This window comes from Antedon bifida, chromosome 11 (genome assembly GCF_963402885.1).
Source record: "Antedon bifida chromosome 11, ecAntBifi1.1, whole genome shotgun sequence".
Taxonomy (NCBI): Eukaryota; Metazoa; Echinodermata; class Crinoidea; order Comatulida; family Antedonidae; genus Antedon; species Antedon bifida.
The window spans coordinates 2,780,246-2,797,851 of record NC_136236.1 but is presented as its reverse complement, the minus strand read 5'-3'; the positions used below and the strand labels follow the sequence as shown (position 1 = coordinate 2,797,851).

The 17,606-nt window shown below is 32.3% G+C and overlaps 1 protein-coding gene across 1 annotated transcript in view; it reads left to right on the top strand.

The window, feature by feature from the left end:
• Positions 1-4,183: 4,183 nt before the first annotated feature.
• LOC144856185 (uncharacterized) overlaps positions 4,184-17,606 on the top strand; it is a 36,305-nt gene continuing 22,882 nt past the window's right edge. Inside the window, exons 1-24 of the mRNA XM_078714141.1 lie at positions 4,184-4,303; positions 5,058-5,228; positions 5,613-5,695; positions 6,005-6,075; positions 6,533-6,645; positions 6,838-6,934; positions 7,407-7,515; positions 8,065-8,239; positions 8,829-8,880; positions 9,277-9,414; positions 9,816-10,027; positions 10,385-10,494; positions 10,588-10,805; positions 11,320-11,471; positions 11,649-11,825; positions 12,367-12,513; positions 12,968-13,110; positions 13,342-13,412; positions 13,699-13,811; positions 14,205-14,374; positions 14,768-14,945; positions 15,696-15,839; positions 16,212-16,403; positions 17,272-17,413. Of these exons, the coding sequence (XP_078570267.1) occupies positions 4,184-4,303; positions 5,058-5,228; positions 5,613-5,695; positions 6,005-6,075; positions 6,533-6,645; positions 6,838-6,934; positions 7,407-7,515; positions 8,065-8,239; positions 8,829-8,880; positions 9,277-9,414; positions 9,816-10,027; positions 10,385-10,494; positions 10,588-10,805; positions 11,320-11,471; positions 11,649-11,825; positions 12,367-12,513; positions 12,968-13,110; positions 13,342-13,412; positions 13,699-13,811; positions 14,205-14,374; positions 14,768-14,945; positions 15,696-15,839; positions 16,212-16,403; positions 17,272-17,413 (3,298 nt within the window). The remainder of the gene's footprint in view (positions 4,304-5,057; positions 5,229-5,612; positions 5,696-6,004; positions 6,076-6,532; positions 6,646-6,837; positions 6,935-7,406; positions 7,516-8,064; positions 8,240-8,828; positions 8,881-9,276; positions 9,415-9,815; positions 10,028-10,384; positions 10,495-10,587; positions 10,806-11,319; positions 11,472-11,648; positions 11,826-12,366; positions 12,514-12,967; positions 13,111-13,341; positions 13,413-13,698; positions 13,812-14,204; positions 14,375-14,767; positions 14,946-15,695; positions 15,840-16,211; positions 16,404-17,271; positions 17,414-17,606) is intronic.

Here is a 17,606-nt window from a genome sequence, read left to right as displayed (position 1 = left end):
CATTTATTATTTTGAGATATAATAAGAGACAAAAGAATTATTCGTCATACATACCATTATCAAACAGGGTTTTTTGTGCAAATTTACCAAGACAATCGGCAAACCTTTTTATTTTTTCTGGCTTAGCCTCTAGCTTTAAGTCAATCTCCAGATCAAGTACAACATTCCAAACATTTGTATAATCATGTCGTGTTAGATTGTATGTAGCAATAATGTTTACAAATGCTCTTGGGTGAGTATGTGTTATGGCTTTAAACAGTCCCTTGCGGTAAGAAGACAATTTCTGTTCATCGTTAGTTTGAACGTCGTTGTCATTGATATAATCTCTTAAAAGTTTGTCTGCATTCTTCAGTTCTGAAAGTTTTGTAATCTCTAACAGAAAGTTAACATCAGTAGGGTTTATTAAGTCTTTCTCTTCAAGTGCATTGAATAATGTATTTCCATTGGAACCTAGCTTTGTGATAACACTCAAACTTAAGTGGTCAAAGAATAAGAATCTTAACCAAAGGTATCTGTCACCGTCATAGCATCTACTGAGAGCAGCTTTTAAGTTGTCAAAGTTACTCTTTCTAATTTCATCTGCCATTCCTTCCCACTGTGTTGTCTAAATTATTGAATAGATAAATAAATAACATTTAAATATAATACCGGTGCAAATGAGTATAAATAAATGCACCATGTAATATAGCTTCACACTGATTATGGGAAATGCTTCCCAAAACACGTATGCATGTATTTGTTGATAACCGTCGTTAAAATAAAAGATAAAATTAAAACTACTCAAACGAATTGTTCTGATTACTAAGTGTATTTTAATATTTCTCACTCTTAGAAGCTTCGGAATTGTAAATTATGTTTTTATTGCTTCCATTCCGCCACCAAATGATTCGATATGATCCAGTTCAAGATAAAATTGTTTACAATGATTACATACTGTAAACAATTCCTATTATTAATTATTATTATTATTTATTATTATTTATTATTATTGTTATTATTATTATTAGAGTAAGTAAATGATAATGCAATTCATTTGTCCATATACGACTGTGCATAGTTCCAAACTAGCAATTTCATCTTGAAAAAGCTTTGGATTACTATTATTTTACATACTATTATACTAAGAAATTATCTGTACTATTAATCAATCGAGTATAAAAGTAATAAATAAAAATATAGACAAATCTTACGGTGTGTTTTATCCCATCTGTTTGCTAGAAATACAACTGATTCGTGCATCAGCTAGTCTGTCTTACTCGTGTCTCGTAATTATGATGGCGAATCTATTCAGTAGTGTCATGGATCGAAAATATAACAATATAAGAAATGATGCATAACATATGAGCAACATTGTCATAATCTAAACGTACAGTTGTAATTCTGTTTATTTGTGTTGAAATTTTCAATAAACCAATTCAGACAATCTTGGTCTAATTTCTGCAAATAATTTTAAACAGAAGTTATACAATCTCTAATGTAAATCTAATAAGCATGCAATAACTGTTATTTTTTGGGGATTACATCGTTATTTCTATAGCATGCCAATGGAAATTAAATTTGAAATCAACACAATTATTGCAATTCTATTTACACTACACAACATGGCTGTATTGTAATGTTCACGATTTAACAATATTTCACATAGATAGTTATTGTTGGTAACACCTCTTGACAGGCTTGTCAAATTAATGGTTGATGGATTTTCTGCAATACAATTAAAAGAATTTTCTGAAATTCAGTTTTTGTGATATTCTAAAACAATTCTATAGGCTATTATATGGGTTGTACTTTACTTACTTGTTGCGTCTTCCAAATTTGACGGTAGGCTTATTCACTCTGTGTTTTGTAACAAATAGACGCGTTGCTAAGTCGTAATCGTAATAAATTAAAAGGACTGTTGGTACAGTACGTTCATTCGCCGTTTATCAGCCAGTCACCTCTAATGGGCCTGTGCATACTTTATGGAAAAACATCAACCCTTTTTTACTTCTCTGCATTACGGTCCATTTACACTGTCAATAACAGGAGAGAATTTAGTTTACGCTAAAATTACAGAAATGTATTTTCGTCATAATATGCAACATTGTGTTGTTTATGCGCTTCAATGAATATTAATACTAATGATGCGAATTGATTTTACAATAAATGATACAGGTAGTCTGTGTTTAAACTCACCGTTATCGCCCGCAAAACCTCGAAAGAAGATATGACTTCTTTTTTATGACTCTTGTGGGCTTATTTTCGAGATGGGCTTCTTTTTTGGGGCTTCTGTGAATGTTGTGAATTGTAGGAATTTCTACTACAATAATATGATTTTTTAGACGTTCCTTGCCAATTGTGTATATTTTGCCAACGTAGCAGAAGAAGATCAAAACAGATGGGTTCTTTTCGAAATGAAGCAAAGGGGTTGCTTTACGGTATATCTTTTATTGTAATATTAATTTGTGTATTTTTTATATAATTTGCATGATTAGAAAAGGACATTTCTTATTGTTAACATGAATTTTCATTTCCGGAGATATATGTTGGTATATAGGAGAATTTTCAATTTCTTTCAATTTTTTCAACAACCTGAATTATTTGTGTTAACTTATTTGATATTTTAGTTTATAATTCAAATAAATAAATAAAACATTTCAGTTATGATGAATGTAAAAGATGCATTAATAATAGTTGCCTGGTTACGTCTACAATTACTATTACTATCTTTTAGATTATATTATTATCTAATACACAATGAAATAAATAAACGTAAAACTGAATAAATGTTGGTATAATCAGAGAGTAATCGTCCAGTAATTGTGAGTATTGATGAAAATAAAATAACTATAAATTATGTATAAAACATCATCTCCTTGATAACAACAACTATTGAGGAGTCTCGCGGTATGCTTTAATACATATCTTCATATCTGCCGTCCTTCCCCATAAATCATATAGTTATTAATAACATGACACTCATCATTTATCATAACTATCACAAATTCTTTTGGCGTTCCATAGGCACACTTTGCTGATAACTGCTAGATAAAAAAAAAAGAGGGGCTAATTCTATAATCTGAATCATTAGTTTAATGACTACACGCATAACAACTGATTATCAGCCGTTCGTTTGTCTAAACAAATCAACACTTTCGAGACACAATATAAAGCCTATCAAAATGGGGCCCTTGTGGTTCCAACGTTTTTTGTATTGTGTGTTAATTATAACTTTGACGGATGCAGCCCGAGTTTTTAATTTTCAACCGGGACTTGACTACCAATATGACGTGGATACAGCTACGCATTTAACCAATGTGGGACGAATGGATGCGAAGGCAAAGGTAGTATATTGTATAATTTGTAAGAAAAAAAAGACTGTTGTAGGCGTAGGTTCGAATCCTGTTTCGATCTTCTTAGGTTACGAGGTACAAATACAATGTTGATGTTGAATCATAATATAATCTTGTTTTGTTAAAATTGGATTGTTATGAGTGTAGTTCAAGTTTTAGTCATCATGATCGAATGTGATTATAATTATGGTTTTATCATATATTTTTGTTTGTTAGCAAACTGAATTTGTTTTGTTTTTCTCATCAGATTGGTTTTCAGTGGATTGGAGAAACAGACGATGGATGCCATGAAATACACCTCCAAGTCAAATCGTATTCCGTGTCATACAAGAGTAACACAGGTAGGCCTACAATACAGTTTTTACATTTTTCATCAAAAAAGAATGTTGGCAACGAACATAGAGCCAAGTTTGACACGTTGCGTCTTGTGTGTGGTCGTGCTCTTATGTTTCATGTACTACGCACTTGACATGCGTCTTCTGTATCCTAGTGGAAGCCAATTGTTAGTGTGTCCACACCAAGGAATAGTGAAATTACAATTCACTCTTCCCTGGTGTGTCTAATTATTAGTAGGCCTATTACTATTTATTTGTTTTTTCTTGTTTCTTTTTAAAAGTTTCTGACGATGAGATGGAAATTGATTTTGAAAAATGGTGAGTCAGAAGAAGAACCTACATTTTTTCTTTCATATTTTTAGTTTTACTAAATGCTACCGTTTGAAATGATTTGCTAATAAAATAGTGCTTTGCCTACTACGTAAAATGTTCAATTTTTGAGACTTTTAAAGAACAATATTAGAGAACACTTTATTATTATTTATTGTTATTACATTGACTAGGTTTTCCTTTATCATGGATCACAATGGTGATGTTTTGCGGGTAATTCACGAAGAGGATGATGATATGAAATCAGTAAACATTAAGAAAGGATTGGCTGGAGTTATTGCTACCAGACTTCACCACGAACATTTTGTAAGTACAGTACTATATTTTTTAAATATAAAGTTTCTGATAAATCGTCCTAAAGGCAAAACCAAATTTAACAGAATCTTGTAAAAAAGTTTGGATTCTGTCCAATCAACGAGGTGATTTATGTGACGTCAAAAACTTTATTAATAATTGTTTTAAAAAGTGTAAATTTATCACCGGCGACACGACACGCACAACGAGGCCTTCATATTTTAAAAGTTACACTATAAAATTGTATGAAATTACAGAAAAAAAAAAGGAGACGTACTCATGAGGCCTTAGGCTAGACCTTATTTATTAGGCTAGGCAACAATAGGACAAACTGGTGTCCATTACTTGGCTTAGGCCTAGCTAGGCCTAGTCTAGGCGCGCCTGTGTAGTAGTGAATAGGGCCGGGCCGGGTCGGCTATGATGGGCTATAGTCTATAAGTACTAGCTCAAGGCCTAGGCTAAACAAAGCTAAGTTTGGAAGAGTATAGGCCTAGTAGTAGGTAGACATTTGATTTTCGCCAGGCATGGCTAGGTTGGTACACTGTACTGATGCACGCATGCGTTCTAATATAGAAATAAGCCTAGGCCTAGGCTACATCTTAAATGTAAAATGCTATCCTATTGTAATTGGTACGGTCAACTGTTCGTCTTGCTCAGTGTCGATCAACTTGCTCAGTGCCAATCAACAACTAGAAAACAACTGTGAATACAGTAATGTAGAAAACAAAATACAAATGTTTTTTTACTCGTTTTATTTTAAAAACAGAATGTTCCAACTGGTTCATCCACCTGGTCATTTAACTCAACAGAGCGTGACCATACAGGTGATCATCATGCAAATTATACGGTGTATCAAAATAGTGGAGGTGATTTGCATATTCGAAAGAAAAGAACAGCTCACGTACATCCAAAGAAAATCAACTTTTATCACAATAAGGTAATGTTAATTGTTATTGTGTCTCATCATTTCGGCCGTTTATGGTTATGGTTCCTTACCTTGGGGAATTCAATTATAATACCATACTGGGCCTAAAAGGGAATTGAAATCTTTAGAATGTACTGCAAATTGTTTGCTCTTTTTAAGAAGTTATTGAACATGGTACATTCCAATAATTATCGATCTATAATTTTATTCAATTCTGTAATTGACCATAATCAATAAAAAGTTACATTGACTATGATTTGACCATTTTAAGAGAAATTCATGTGGTTTATTGGTGATTTCTGTTACATATTATTTTTTATGTATATTTAACCAAATATCTCAAATTCATGCCTGTGGCTCATCTTTAAATCTACTTTTTCAAACTTGTGTTTATAGGAAGTGAATATAAAATCTGGCATGACTGTTCCTCATTTGATACAAATAAGTGAAGAGATACCACTTGGTGGGCGAGACCATAGGTTAGTCATTTTATGTTCCCAACATCTGTCCGTATTCTCATGGTTTAAAGAGCAGATCCGGGAATATATAGTATATAAAAAATGCTTATCTCTGAACACATCCTGCAGTGGCTCATCTAATATTCAGTTTAACAAACTAATTTGGTCATAAAAAAAATTAGCAAAAATAATATGTTAGGCCTATAACAACATATTAACTTTATACATATGTTATCAACATAATATCAACTTTAAACGAAAATCCCTACAGACATTTTGATATGTACGGGTCTATTACAATTCTAATTTGTAATTTATATTCTATTAAAGTGAAGGGGCTGGAACCAAACATTTTGAGCCATTGGAAAAACCGAAGCATATCAAAGATGAACAAGAGCCATGTAAGTGACAACTACAATTACGACAGTACAGTCATTTTCAATGTCCTTAAAGAGACTCTTTTAAAATCTTAAAGTCTAGACTATCAAAAATGTTTGATGTACCCAAACATGGTAGTGATATGGCATCGTCATGTCCATATATGGGTGCATCACATTTATTTGTCACATAATGTTTGATAGTGTTTTAAATATATGTACTATTTCTATGTAAATCTACAGTACCTACCCCTTTAGGACCCAACAGAGTATCCCATTAATAAGAGTGTCCGCTGAATAGAGATTGGTCGTAGTGTTAAAACATGACTCTCATTCATTTTACAGGAAAGTGTCCCCTTAATAGGGGTGTCTCCTAAATATGGGTGTTCCAAATGAGGGTTTCTACTGTGCTCTAATTTGACATAAATATAGACGTTTGTTTACAGTATTCGATATTAAAATGTAATTTGTTTTTCTCTAGTACCGGACATGAGTGTTTACGCAGACAGTAAGATGAAGTTCTTGACAGCCATTCCTGCAAGGGCGCCATCAAGACCAGAGCATCTGATTGAAGATACAATAGAAGTTGGAAAGGTAAGACAAGTAATTTAGAAACATATATTGATATTTATCTAATTATAATGTAGGTAGGCAGATGACAAGGAAGGTATATAGTAGTGACCCTTTTGTACAGTATTTTGTTAAATTGTTTTGTGTTATATTTTGAAATGTTTCTTGAGAGCTTGAGATAAAAAGAATTACCATAGCTTTGAATGATGTTTTCAGGGTTTTGACTTTCATGATGAGGATGTGGCAGAAGAAGAGACCATGCAACACATCAGAGGAAATCTAACCTGTCTACGAGAAAACGACAATGCAAAACGTGAGTCATGTATTTCTTTATAAAATAACAATTCTATAGGTATCAATGACTGGATCTCAATGGAAATGTAAATAAAATTAACAAAGCTAAATCAAAACAATTTCAAAGTAAAACAGCCGCCAGAAATAAATTGAAAGCTTTTTGGGTATTCACACTAACCCTTCCAAAGTGCAATATACTATTTATATTTATAAATCCAAAGGCAAATAACTGAAAAAATGACAATGCTGTGGGTATCAGTGGCTGGATCTCAATGGAGATACAAAAAAAAGGCGAAAAGCTAAATCAAAACGATAAGTAAAACAGCCAGAAAAGTTAGCAGAGCTTTCAAAGCATGTCAACACTATATTATTATTGTATTATGGGCTACATGCATACAAGCAATACATTTTACATTGTCTGTCCAGATTTACACAGTAAATACAGCACCTTATATCCCATAGGCCAGAAAATTAATATTTTTATTTTTCAGTTTCAAACAAGATTGGTTTGTGCTATGGTGGACTTTGCATGGCATTAGAGAAGTTATCATACAAGCAGATAAAACAACTTGCTCATCCGTACTTCACCAAACCACCAAGGTATTTGTAACCTTAATAGTGAGGTCAAAAAACAATGATTTTAGTGGTTGGACCCAATTAGTCAAAGCGTAAGATAAGATAACCCAGACTACTGGTGCACATACCTGTGAGATTCAAGACTCAAACTAAATATAATATTAGGCCTACCATGCAACTATCTAATTTCATACCTCCATCGGCCTACTATTTGCTGCAAAACGGTATGCTTTTTATGAAAAGATTTTCCCACAGCACACTCCATGGTTTGAGATCTGTCTGTTATATTACACATCAAATCCAATTTGTTTTTGTAAACATCTCGGTCAAATAAAACAGCATAAGTCTGTATACAAATGTATAACATGATGCCTTATAGGCTCAAATGAGGTACAATAATATCACCTGGAACTCGTTTTAGAAACAATTTTAATTTGAATAATACAATTTACCTAAATACTAATATTATAGACAAATAGAAAATACAAACTCAGAAAAAGTCAATAAGCAGTTAATTGTTTATTTTCTATATTACCACCCTATCGATGATGATCCTAATTTTTTTTTTTGTAGCACCTCTCAGGATGAAATGGATAGAAACTTTCTTTTGGATGGCATTGCTGGGATTCGAACCAACTACAACCATGACCTTTTAACTGACCTCGTTTTCAACGCCCCCAATCGGAATCCAGAGTTGATGATTCGTTTACTTGAGCATGTTCCATTCTTTCAAACCATAAAATCGCAGGTATTCAAAACATCAGAAAAATTTAAATCCATAATAAATGTTCAAAGGCACTTGGCAGTTAAAGATGTATTGTCCCCCAAAAACATGAAAAACGAAGATTAATTAAATCAGACTTTGAAAAGGTTATTTTGTAGTAAACACTTCCGTAGACAGAAAAACAAGAAAAAAAATCGTTTTCACTTATAAAATAACATAATAAATAATTAAATTCAACCAAAAATCCTTTGGCTGGTAGCCAATTTGACCATTTGTTGCTTTAAATTGCAGTTTTTCAGGTAAATACATTTTTTTAGATAATTCTTTTTATATTTTTGATAACTATTATGTGACATATTCAACAAAAAAATGTTACAAATTATTTTTCAGGGGGACAATACATCTTTAAATAGAAAGTGTTTTATATAGTACATGTAATAACTGTACTATACAATTGTTGTTATGTATCTCTTGTGTATAGTGGTCATATTAGTTTAGTTTTGCTATAATCGTTGTTTATGCCTAAATGTTTGCAATAAAATTATTTACCAGCCAGAATTACATGAAATTACAGATTTAAACTTGCGTTTGTTATATGTTTTGCCATTTTTAGAAACTGATTGAAGCAGTTGAACAACTAGCAATTACACAAGCCAGATACAAAGGTATGTTGACTATATCACTTATGACAATCTTGTTATCTTAAAAAATTGTTTTATTGACATCATCAACCGGTACCAAAGAATCTTATCTAATCTAAATACATGCAGTTAATCGGTCACTACTGACTTGCTGACACAAAAGCAAATATTATGTTTATCTTAATGATAGTTAATGATGGTTTGGGAAAAACCCCTAAACATCCAATGACCTACAGGGTATGTAAACATTTATTATTTAAATTTTACCTTTTCACACATACAAAATGAAGTGGTGATGATTGAAAAATAAATAGGTATTTGTTGGTTTGTTGGATGTCTGAGGAGAAATAATTGTTATATATCATATAAATAATATTAATACTTTATATTAAATAATAATATGAATAAATTATGTCGTAGGCTCTGAGGAGGAAGTGAGACTACGAGAGTTAGCTACTTTTATAATTGGTGCAATTGCGAAGATTCTACGAGAAGAAGGCCGATACAGTGAGGCTGAACAAATAGTTGAGAAAATACATCAGAAAGTTGGAATATTTGGTAATTTCTACAAGTATATATATATTTAAAACAAAAACATATCTCTTTACTGTAACTGTTTGTGTTCTTTCCTTTTTCAAGGCCGTAGCGAGAGGTTAAAAACAGACGAGGCAAAGATGCTTTTAATATAATTATTAAAAATATTTATGATGTGGAATTGGGGTGGGTGGAGAAAATTGAGAATTTCATACAAGACAAGCGTCTGCCTCATGCTGACTACGGCCCTGTTTGTCTTTTAATGGTACAGGTAGATAGGCGACTATGAAGTTTGTAGTTTAATATATAACAGATGTTTTCAGACAACCAAATTCAAAAATGGGGTTTTTTTTCGGAATAAAGAACATAATAATGGTTTTAAATATCACATTGATTCCTATTTTAAACATGTTGTTTTTTAAAAGATCCATGGCATCATCGACGAAGAAGATCAACAATGTCACACGTCAAGTTACAGCGTTACGAAAGAGATATTGTAGTCTTGCTCGGAGCTTTAGGAAACGCAGCTCATCCGAAATCAGCCGATTACATCTTAAGTTTTACGAATTCAACAGACATTCCAAAATACTTCCAAGAGTCTGGGCTACATGCACTTGAGAATATCCATACACCAGAGGTAAGAGATGCTCATTTGATTGGAAGATTGTGGGTCACATGATATTTCACTCGGGCTATCACCTCGTGAAAATATAACCTTTCATCTCTTGAAATTATTTATACCATTGCACTCATAAACATTTATTATTTGTATGATATTAAATGGCACTGCCATGTTCTTTTTATGTGTCCGAAAAATATTACAGTCTTATTTTTTCTTGTGGTAGAAAGGAGTTTTAAAAAACCAATATAATATATGTACAATATTTTAATGCTAATTATAAATTACCCTTACAAACTTTTATATACAGGAACTTTACTATACTTCAGTGGTTTATTTTAGTTATCAGTACTTATCATGGCTTTTATTTTCTAGGCTGCTGATGCACTTGTTAGAGCGTGGAAAGCGGAGACAAATCCAAACTTTAAACGAAGCTATAAGAAACTATGTAAAGAGAATCCTGTTGCACACAGCCTAGCATTAAGGTACGTAAAGCAAAATCAGCAACCGATTAAAAAAGACATTTCAGATGTTGATCAATAGTGTCGAATATAATCTTATTTTGATTTTAATTTTAGAACGGAGCCTGATTTTAATGATAGTTTTGTTAAGATAGAACCAGGTCAATCACTTAATCAGACGGGACATGTTCATAGCAGAGGAAAGCGGTCTGCGCGAAAGGCATTGCAGTTGTTAATACCGTTGATAGAACACTTAACAGATGAGGAAGAAGGAGATAGGTCTATTGGAGGGAATTTTGGTGGCACATCAAGTTCTACAATGGATATACTCTCAGGTAGTAAAGTTATCATAACTTATTGAAAGTAAAAGAGGTATTTACCCTCAAAAAGGCGTATGAGTTCAATAAAAGTTATCAACCAACATTCGCTGTTTTGGGGTTCTATCCTTCCCAGATGTTTTACAGTATGTCTCTTGCATAGTGCTTAAAGCCCCTAAACGCTTCACATTACTACCCCAATCATTGGATCAATACATATGGACAGCTCCCATAATCTTGCAGCTAGTAATCAGTGCAGTTGTGTTTTTATCATACCAGGTGTCCATTTTGACACCTGGGTGGAGAGAGGCAAGTAAAGTATAAAGGACATAAGCAATGCTGATCTCAAGACACACTTTTTAAGTCATAATTTAAAGCTCTGTTTACACTATCAAACTAGTTTGACAAAAAATTGTGATTTGCCCAAATACTGTATACTTAAATATGGTAGTGATATGATTTTTTTTGTCACATAAAATTTGATAGTGTAGACAGAGCTTTAGACATTATTAGTTTTGTTTGCATTTTGCAGATCCACAGGAAACGACCTCAATACATGATATCTCAACATTTGGAGCTTTTAAGTTTTTACTCAGAATGTTTAGTCCATATGAAAACTTCCGAGCATCGTTTCAAGAAGCTCACTTACATTTGGCATCATTGTACAATATGAATATATTAGAGGTAATTTATACTTTTTGATTGCCTTGAAATAGCAATAGGCCTCCTGTGCTAACAAGTACGAAAGATGTACAGTAATAATAGCTGTATTCAATGCTGAGAGGTCTAGGTTTTTAAAATTGACTAGGCCTTCCGAAAAATTTATTCACAAGATAATTCTTGAACTTTTATTTGTATTAGGATTACGGAGTGGATGTTTTAAAAAACGCCATACGCGGATTGGATCAGCTCCTGTCATGGCTGATCCCTAAACTTGTAAATGCCATCAATATAGTCATTGGCTCATTAAACTTAGGACTGGACTTATCTGTTGGAAAACTCGTAGATTGTTACATGATTCTGTTAGATGAAACAACGGTAAGGAATATGTCTTTCTCTATTTATAAAGTATTGAAACTGATTTCAATTTGTGGGAAAATTGTTTGTATAATATTTATGCAAGATGAGAAGAAAACTTGTAAAATAAAACACTCATTTCTTACACAAAATACACAGTGATGTGTAGTATTTAATTATTATTTAGAGCTAAACTCCTTATTCAGGGGACACCCTTATAATGTGGGCAGTTCCCTATGAACGAACAAGAAACAATATATGTTTTAGTATTAATGCCAATCCTTATTCAGGGCACACCCCTATTAAGGGGATACCTCATTGACTCCTTGGGTCCTGAAGGTGTCCCCTTAAAGCGTGGTTCCCACTAGCGACGCAACGCAAGGACGTAACGCAACGCAAGTGAATTGACCAATCACAAGCGATGGCTTATTTGCTTGTGATTGCTAACTGTCTATAACTTCGCTTGTCATTGGTTAAAACGCTTGCGTTGCGTTTACGTCCTTGCGTTACGTTCTAGTGGGAACCAAGCTTAATAGAGGTTCTACTGTATTACCATTTACAGAAACTGCCATATGCTGAGGTTCTGGATGAACTTGGAGTAATAGACCTCGACAATGTCCCTGAGGAGATTTTGGATGCTGTCTACTTAATTCGAAATGGGGAACAACTAACTGCAAATGTTAAGGCAGACCTTATTCAGTATCTGGAGGTATTTATATTTATCTGTTTCACAAATGTGTTTCTTGTTTTGGCGAACAAGTTTTTATTTTTTTTTTTCATCTATACATTTATACATCAACAGTTTTAATAATCAATAATTTTAACATAAATTGAATAATCAAGAAAATAAACAAACTGTTGATAGGGCCACAAACTAGGAGCCGGAGCCTTGTCTCGTGAGGACCCTGGAAAAAACAACTAAAAGTTGTATGCTCTACTTTTTATTTTTGTGAATATGTAAAGATTGTGATTGATATGATTTCACAGAGACTCAATTTCAGTTGATTGTAAACCTCTCTTTGCAAAAGATAGGTTCAATATACTCTGCCCTGCATAGTTAATTAAATTTTCTATTTTTGTTAATAAAATGTTGCTATGGCTATTGCATTTATAATTAAGTTGATGACCATGTATCAATGGTAATATTTGTTTATGTTTTTTAGGAATACATGGGAGAGTTCCTAGTTGAACTTCCATGGGATGTCCAGCAAATTTACAAAACCGTAAAAGCTATGAAAGCTATTGTTGAAAATTTCCACGACAATCCTAAACAGGCTATTACTGACCTCCTGAAGATGTTTGATAAGTATGAACTTAAACTTACTTTCATTTTATTTAAGTTCTATAAATATTGTTATTGTTAGTAAGATATAGTATTTGTAATAACTTTCACATAAAAAATCCTTATTCCAAGATTATTAACGAAAAGATTTTCTTATTTAGATGCTGTCACCTGTTCAATTCATTGTCGTATTGCATTGTTTTATTACTTACTTATTAGTAATGCTATAAATTGTGAAAATCATTATTATTTTAGAACTGAACAAGCATTGAATAAGTTTACAGAACAAAAAGAAAGAATTGAAGAGAAGATTCAAAGTTTAAAAGGTAAGCATAATGGCTAAAATAAACTATTTAAGTAAGTATGTACTAACTAGATTAATATTGGTAGCATACATGATTCATTTTGTAGAGGGAAAAGATTGTTATTGAGGAGAAAACATGGCCAACCTATTCAGGGGACACCCCTATGAAGAGGAAACTTGTCCCCTGAACAAGTTGGCTATAGTGTTAAAACATATAGTTCCCTCTCACTCATATCATTAATAGGGGTGTCCCCTGAATAGGTGTATCCAAAACAGAGGTTCTACTGTCATCTCTTTTGTGTTCACAGGTCTTCAGCCAGAGTGGTACAAAGATATTAGAAAAATTGTAGAAGAAAAGAAAGCATTAATAAAAGACATTGATGAAACTCTCAGAACAGAGCTTGAGGATTGGGCAAATGAGGTAAGTTTACAATGATATGATGTATTATTCTGAATGTTTGTATCTCATTTGCCTCGTCCTCCGCATAGGATGTAAAGCTGTTGATCCCGTGTACTAATAGTAAACGTTCTCCTGGTGTGCTGGTAGATGCTGAACTGCTGGCTGCCGTGGGTTGTAGAGGGCCTAATCCGAATTTCCTCAGTTTCCAGTTAAGCTCGAGGACCGGTATAAATACCTCTACCTTTATTACTTTTGCATCTTTATCACGATACAGTATAATTGATGTTGATGTTCTTTTCTTTAAAATTAGCATCTATGCCTTATATTTTTGTAAATCTTCAGGAAACATAATGAAACAGGATTAGTTTGAATGTTAGTTTCCTTTGCATAATTTAAAAATTATTTATAATTTAGAACATTCAACAACGGAAGATCTTGAACCTTGTAAGAACTGCTTTGAACCGGACCAATGACACGCTCTCGAAGATCAAACAGATCTCAGAACCTTTCAAGGAAGCTCTCAGCAACTTTACTGCCCGGATGGAACACCTAAACGAAACAGTCGTAAACGTCTTAAAAGGAGTGTAAGACATAAATTGTACTTTTTGAATATTAATTCAATTCAAGTTCCTATTTATTTAGCAAAAAAGCATGGACCTTACACAAGAGAAACGTCATTTTTGTTGTAAAGTTGAAATTCCCTTTATAAAATGTAAAATACAAACATAATGAAAATTAAGCAATGTGTATTTAATAACTTATAATTTCTAACTTCATTATTTGCTTAGTACGATGACATTATTTACACGCCCAACACAAGATGTTTACCAACATCTTTCTGGGCTTTTGCCTTCATTTTCTGAAACATATTTTTATAATTCCGTACAATCGTGTTTCTTGTTTTCCTATGTATTCAGATTTTGTAAATAAATTTCTATTGAATTGAACACACGTTTTTTCAATTTATGATATTACAGGATTGACAGCGGACGATTTGAAATTGAAGAGATTTTTGGTGTTCGTTTTCATAAAACCTTTCCACGAGTCTTCCGTGAACAATCAGATATTTGTCCAGATGATGGTTTTTATCCCACTACAAATTCTTATAGATTCAGCGACTATGGAGTAGACATACTAATTAGGAAGAATCAACCGGTAAAACATTTAAAATAAATACAATAAATTGTGTTTGAAAGAGGTCATAAAACTTATTTACAATACTGCAACCAAGGCAATCTAACAACAGGATGCTGAGCTCCAGAGATCAAAGGCTTCATCTGTGGCTGCGACATGATCAGTTCCATGTCGCTAAAGCCTGTTTTCCTGTCAATGTTATTTGACTCTATCGTTGTTGATCGTTAACAATTCAACGACGATTGTTGAAAATGATAACAATAGCGAGTACCTTTTCATGTGAATCGTTAACATTTCAATGTTTACGTAGAAAATTGCCTATTTTTATTAACAATCAAATAACGTTGACAGGAAAACAGGCTTTACACATCGCCGCGGAGAATATGTACATAGTACAGTACTGTTGGTATTTGTCGCAGCCAGACATAAGATCAAAGGACTGTTACGAGTTCCTATCTTGGCAAGGAAAGCTCAGTGTCCTGTTGTTAAGCTCTGTCTACTCTATCAAACTTGAAATTTTGATGTGCCCATATATGGACATGATGATGTCATATCACTACCATATTTGGTAGAAATAGTCGAAATAGTTTGATAGTGTAGACAGCTTTAGATTGCCTTGCTACAACAGTTGAGTTCATACAAATAATTAGAATTTGAGTAAATGCTTAAAATTACTATTTAAAGAAGTAAAACATTCCTTTCTTATTTCTTATTATATTATTTATTCATAGAGTTTACGTTTCTTTTTTCAAATTATTGATTCTTTTGCAGATTGTAACTCCTTTGTCAGGTTTTATTACCTTACTGAGTGAAGAAAAAATCCAACTTGACATCACAAGTGGTTCAATAACAGATACCATCTTGACAATTGACAACATACTTCCACAGCAATGGGTGTCTGATACACCAGTCAAAGTATGTATGATAGTAAAGGTCTTTTTATACTAAAACGAATGATAAATAAAAATTACATCTTAGACCTAGAGAATAATTATTTATACCACCTTGTCTGATATCAAGAAGAACAATAAATGAATAGATACAATGATTTTATTGTTCTTATTGACTATGATATCGTTTGATTATTATCTATAATAATAATAATACTTTTTGTTTTCATTTGGTATAAATAGTTTATTTTTTAAATTTAGTTGTCTTTTTTGTTATTATCCTAGAACCAACAGACAGATGCAAAAATATTGTTTTCAATTACTTATGTTTTAAGTAAAATGTAATAGAATTTCAGTCTGAAATAATTGTTTGTTTTCGTTATTTTGTAAATTTTAGGTTTACAAAGGTGATGTGATTGGATACGCTTCAAAGTCAAATTGTCAACCAAACAACTATATTCACGTTGTTATGAAGAAACAAAACAACGGTGAAACTGGTTACATAGATCCTTCGCCATTTTTAGAGAAAGTTGAGCTGAAATGTCCAAAGTTTGACTTCAGAAGAAACTCTTATTTGATCAAGTACAAGGTGTGGCCTTTTTTTTTTGTCTTACGTGGTTTCATCCCACTTTTAATTCCATAAATACATACTGTATATATATACATTAATACATTAACATGTATATTTCGTCTATTAACATTTGTTTTAATCATGCATATTTGCTTTCTTTTTGAGTTCATCTTTTTCATTATTATCTCTTAACACTTAACTTAAGGTGTGGCCTTTTTTATATATAATTATTTTACTAATATTTATTAATCCAAAGACAATTGGAAAAACAACAATGCTGTCAGTAGCTAAATCTCAATGGAGATGCAAATAAAATAATATTGAAAAAAAAATGACAATGCTATTGGGTATAAGTGACTGGATCTCAATGGAGATACAAAAAAAATAAATAGAAAGCTAAATTAAAAAATAAAGACCAAAAGCTAAATCAAAATGATCAAGTAAAAGAAAGAAATGAATTTATTGTTATTATTTATGTTTAAATAAATGTACATAAACATTATCTAAACTATTTGCTTCAAAATGTTAACTCTTTAGCAATACTGTAAAGGTTTGTTTGTTTTTATAAGTGTTTAAATGTATTTTTAGAAGCATTTTTAATGTATTAATTAAAACTATTTTCTATCTGTATCTTGCCAAGGAAAACAATGTTGTGCTGTTGATTTATCTTATTACATTGTTGAGCTCTGTCTACACTATCAAATTTTATGTGACAAAGAAAATGTGATGTGCCTATATATGGACCTGATGATGTCATATCACTACCATTTTTTGGTTTATCACACTTTTTATGTCAAACTTGTTTCATAGTGTAGCTTTAGTAGCTTTTATTTCACAAAGCTACAATATGTACTGAGTTATAATAAGTATTCTATTATTGTTACAGGGGATTACTATTATGAAAGAAAATCTGATTCCAACTACACCATACTCTGAAGATTCTACCCCAGCCAGAGCGTCTCCACCACCTACGGACACGATACCCATTGAGCAACATGCAGTTTTAACAGCTGGAGCTACAATACAGAGTATAAACATTTTATCTTATAATTATTATATAAGTAATTCATATTATCATATTAAGGAGATTTAAGTTTATTTACTTTCTGTAATTTAATGTTTCCCAGTCCCGATGTTGACTAACATTTACAAATGGATTGAATTTCCTGTACCTGCAAGCTCACTTCAAAATTATTCACGGAAACTCTAAGACATTGACGC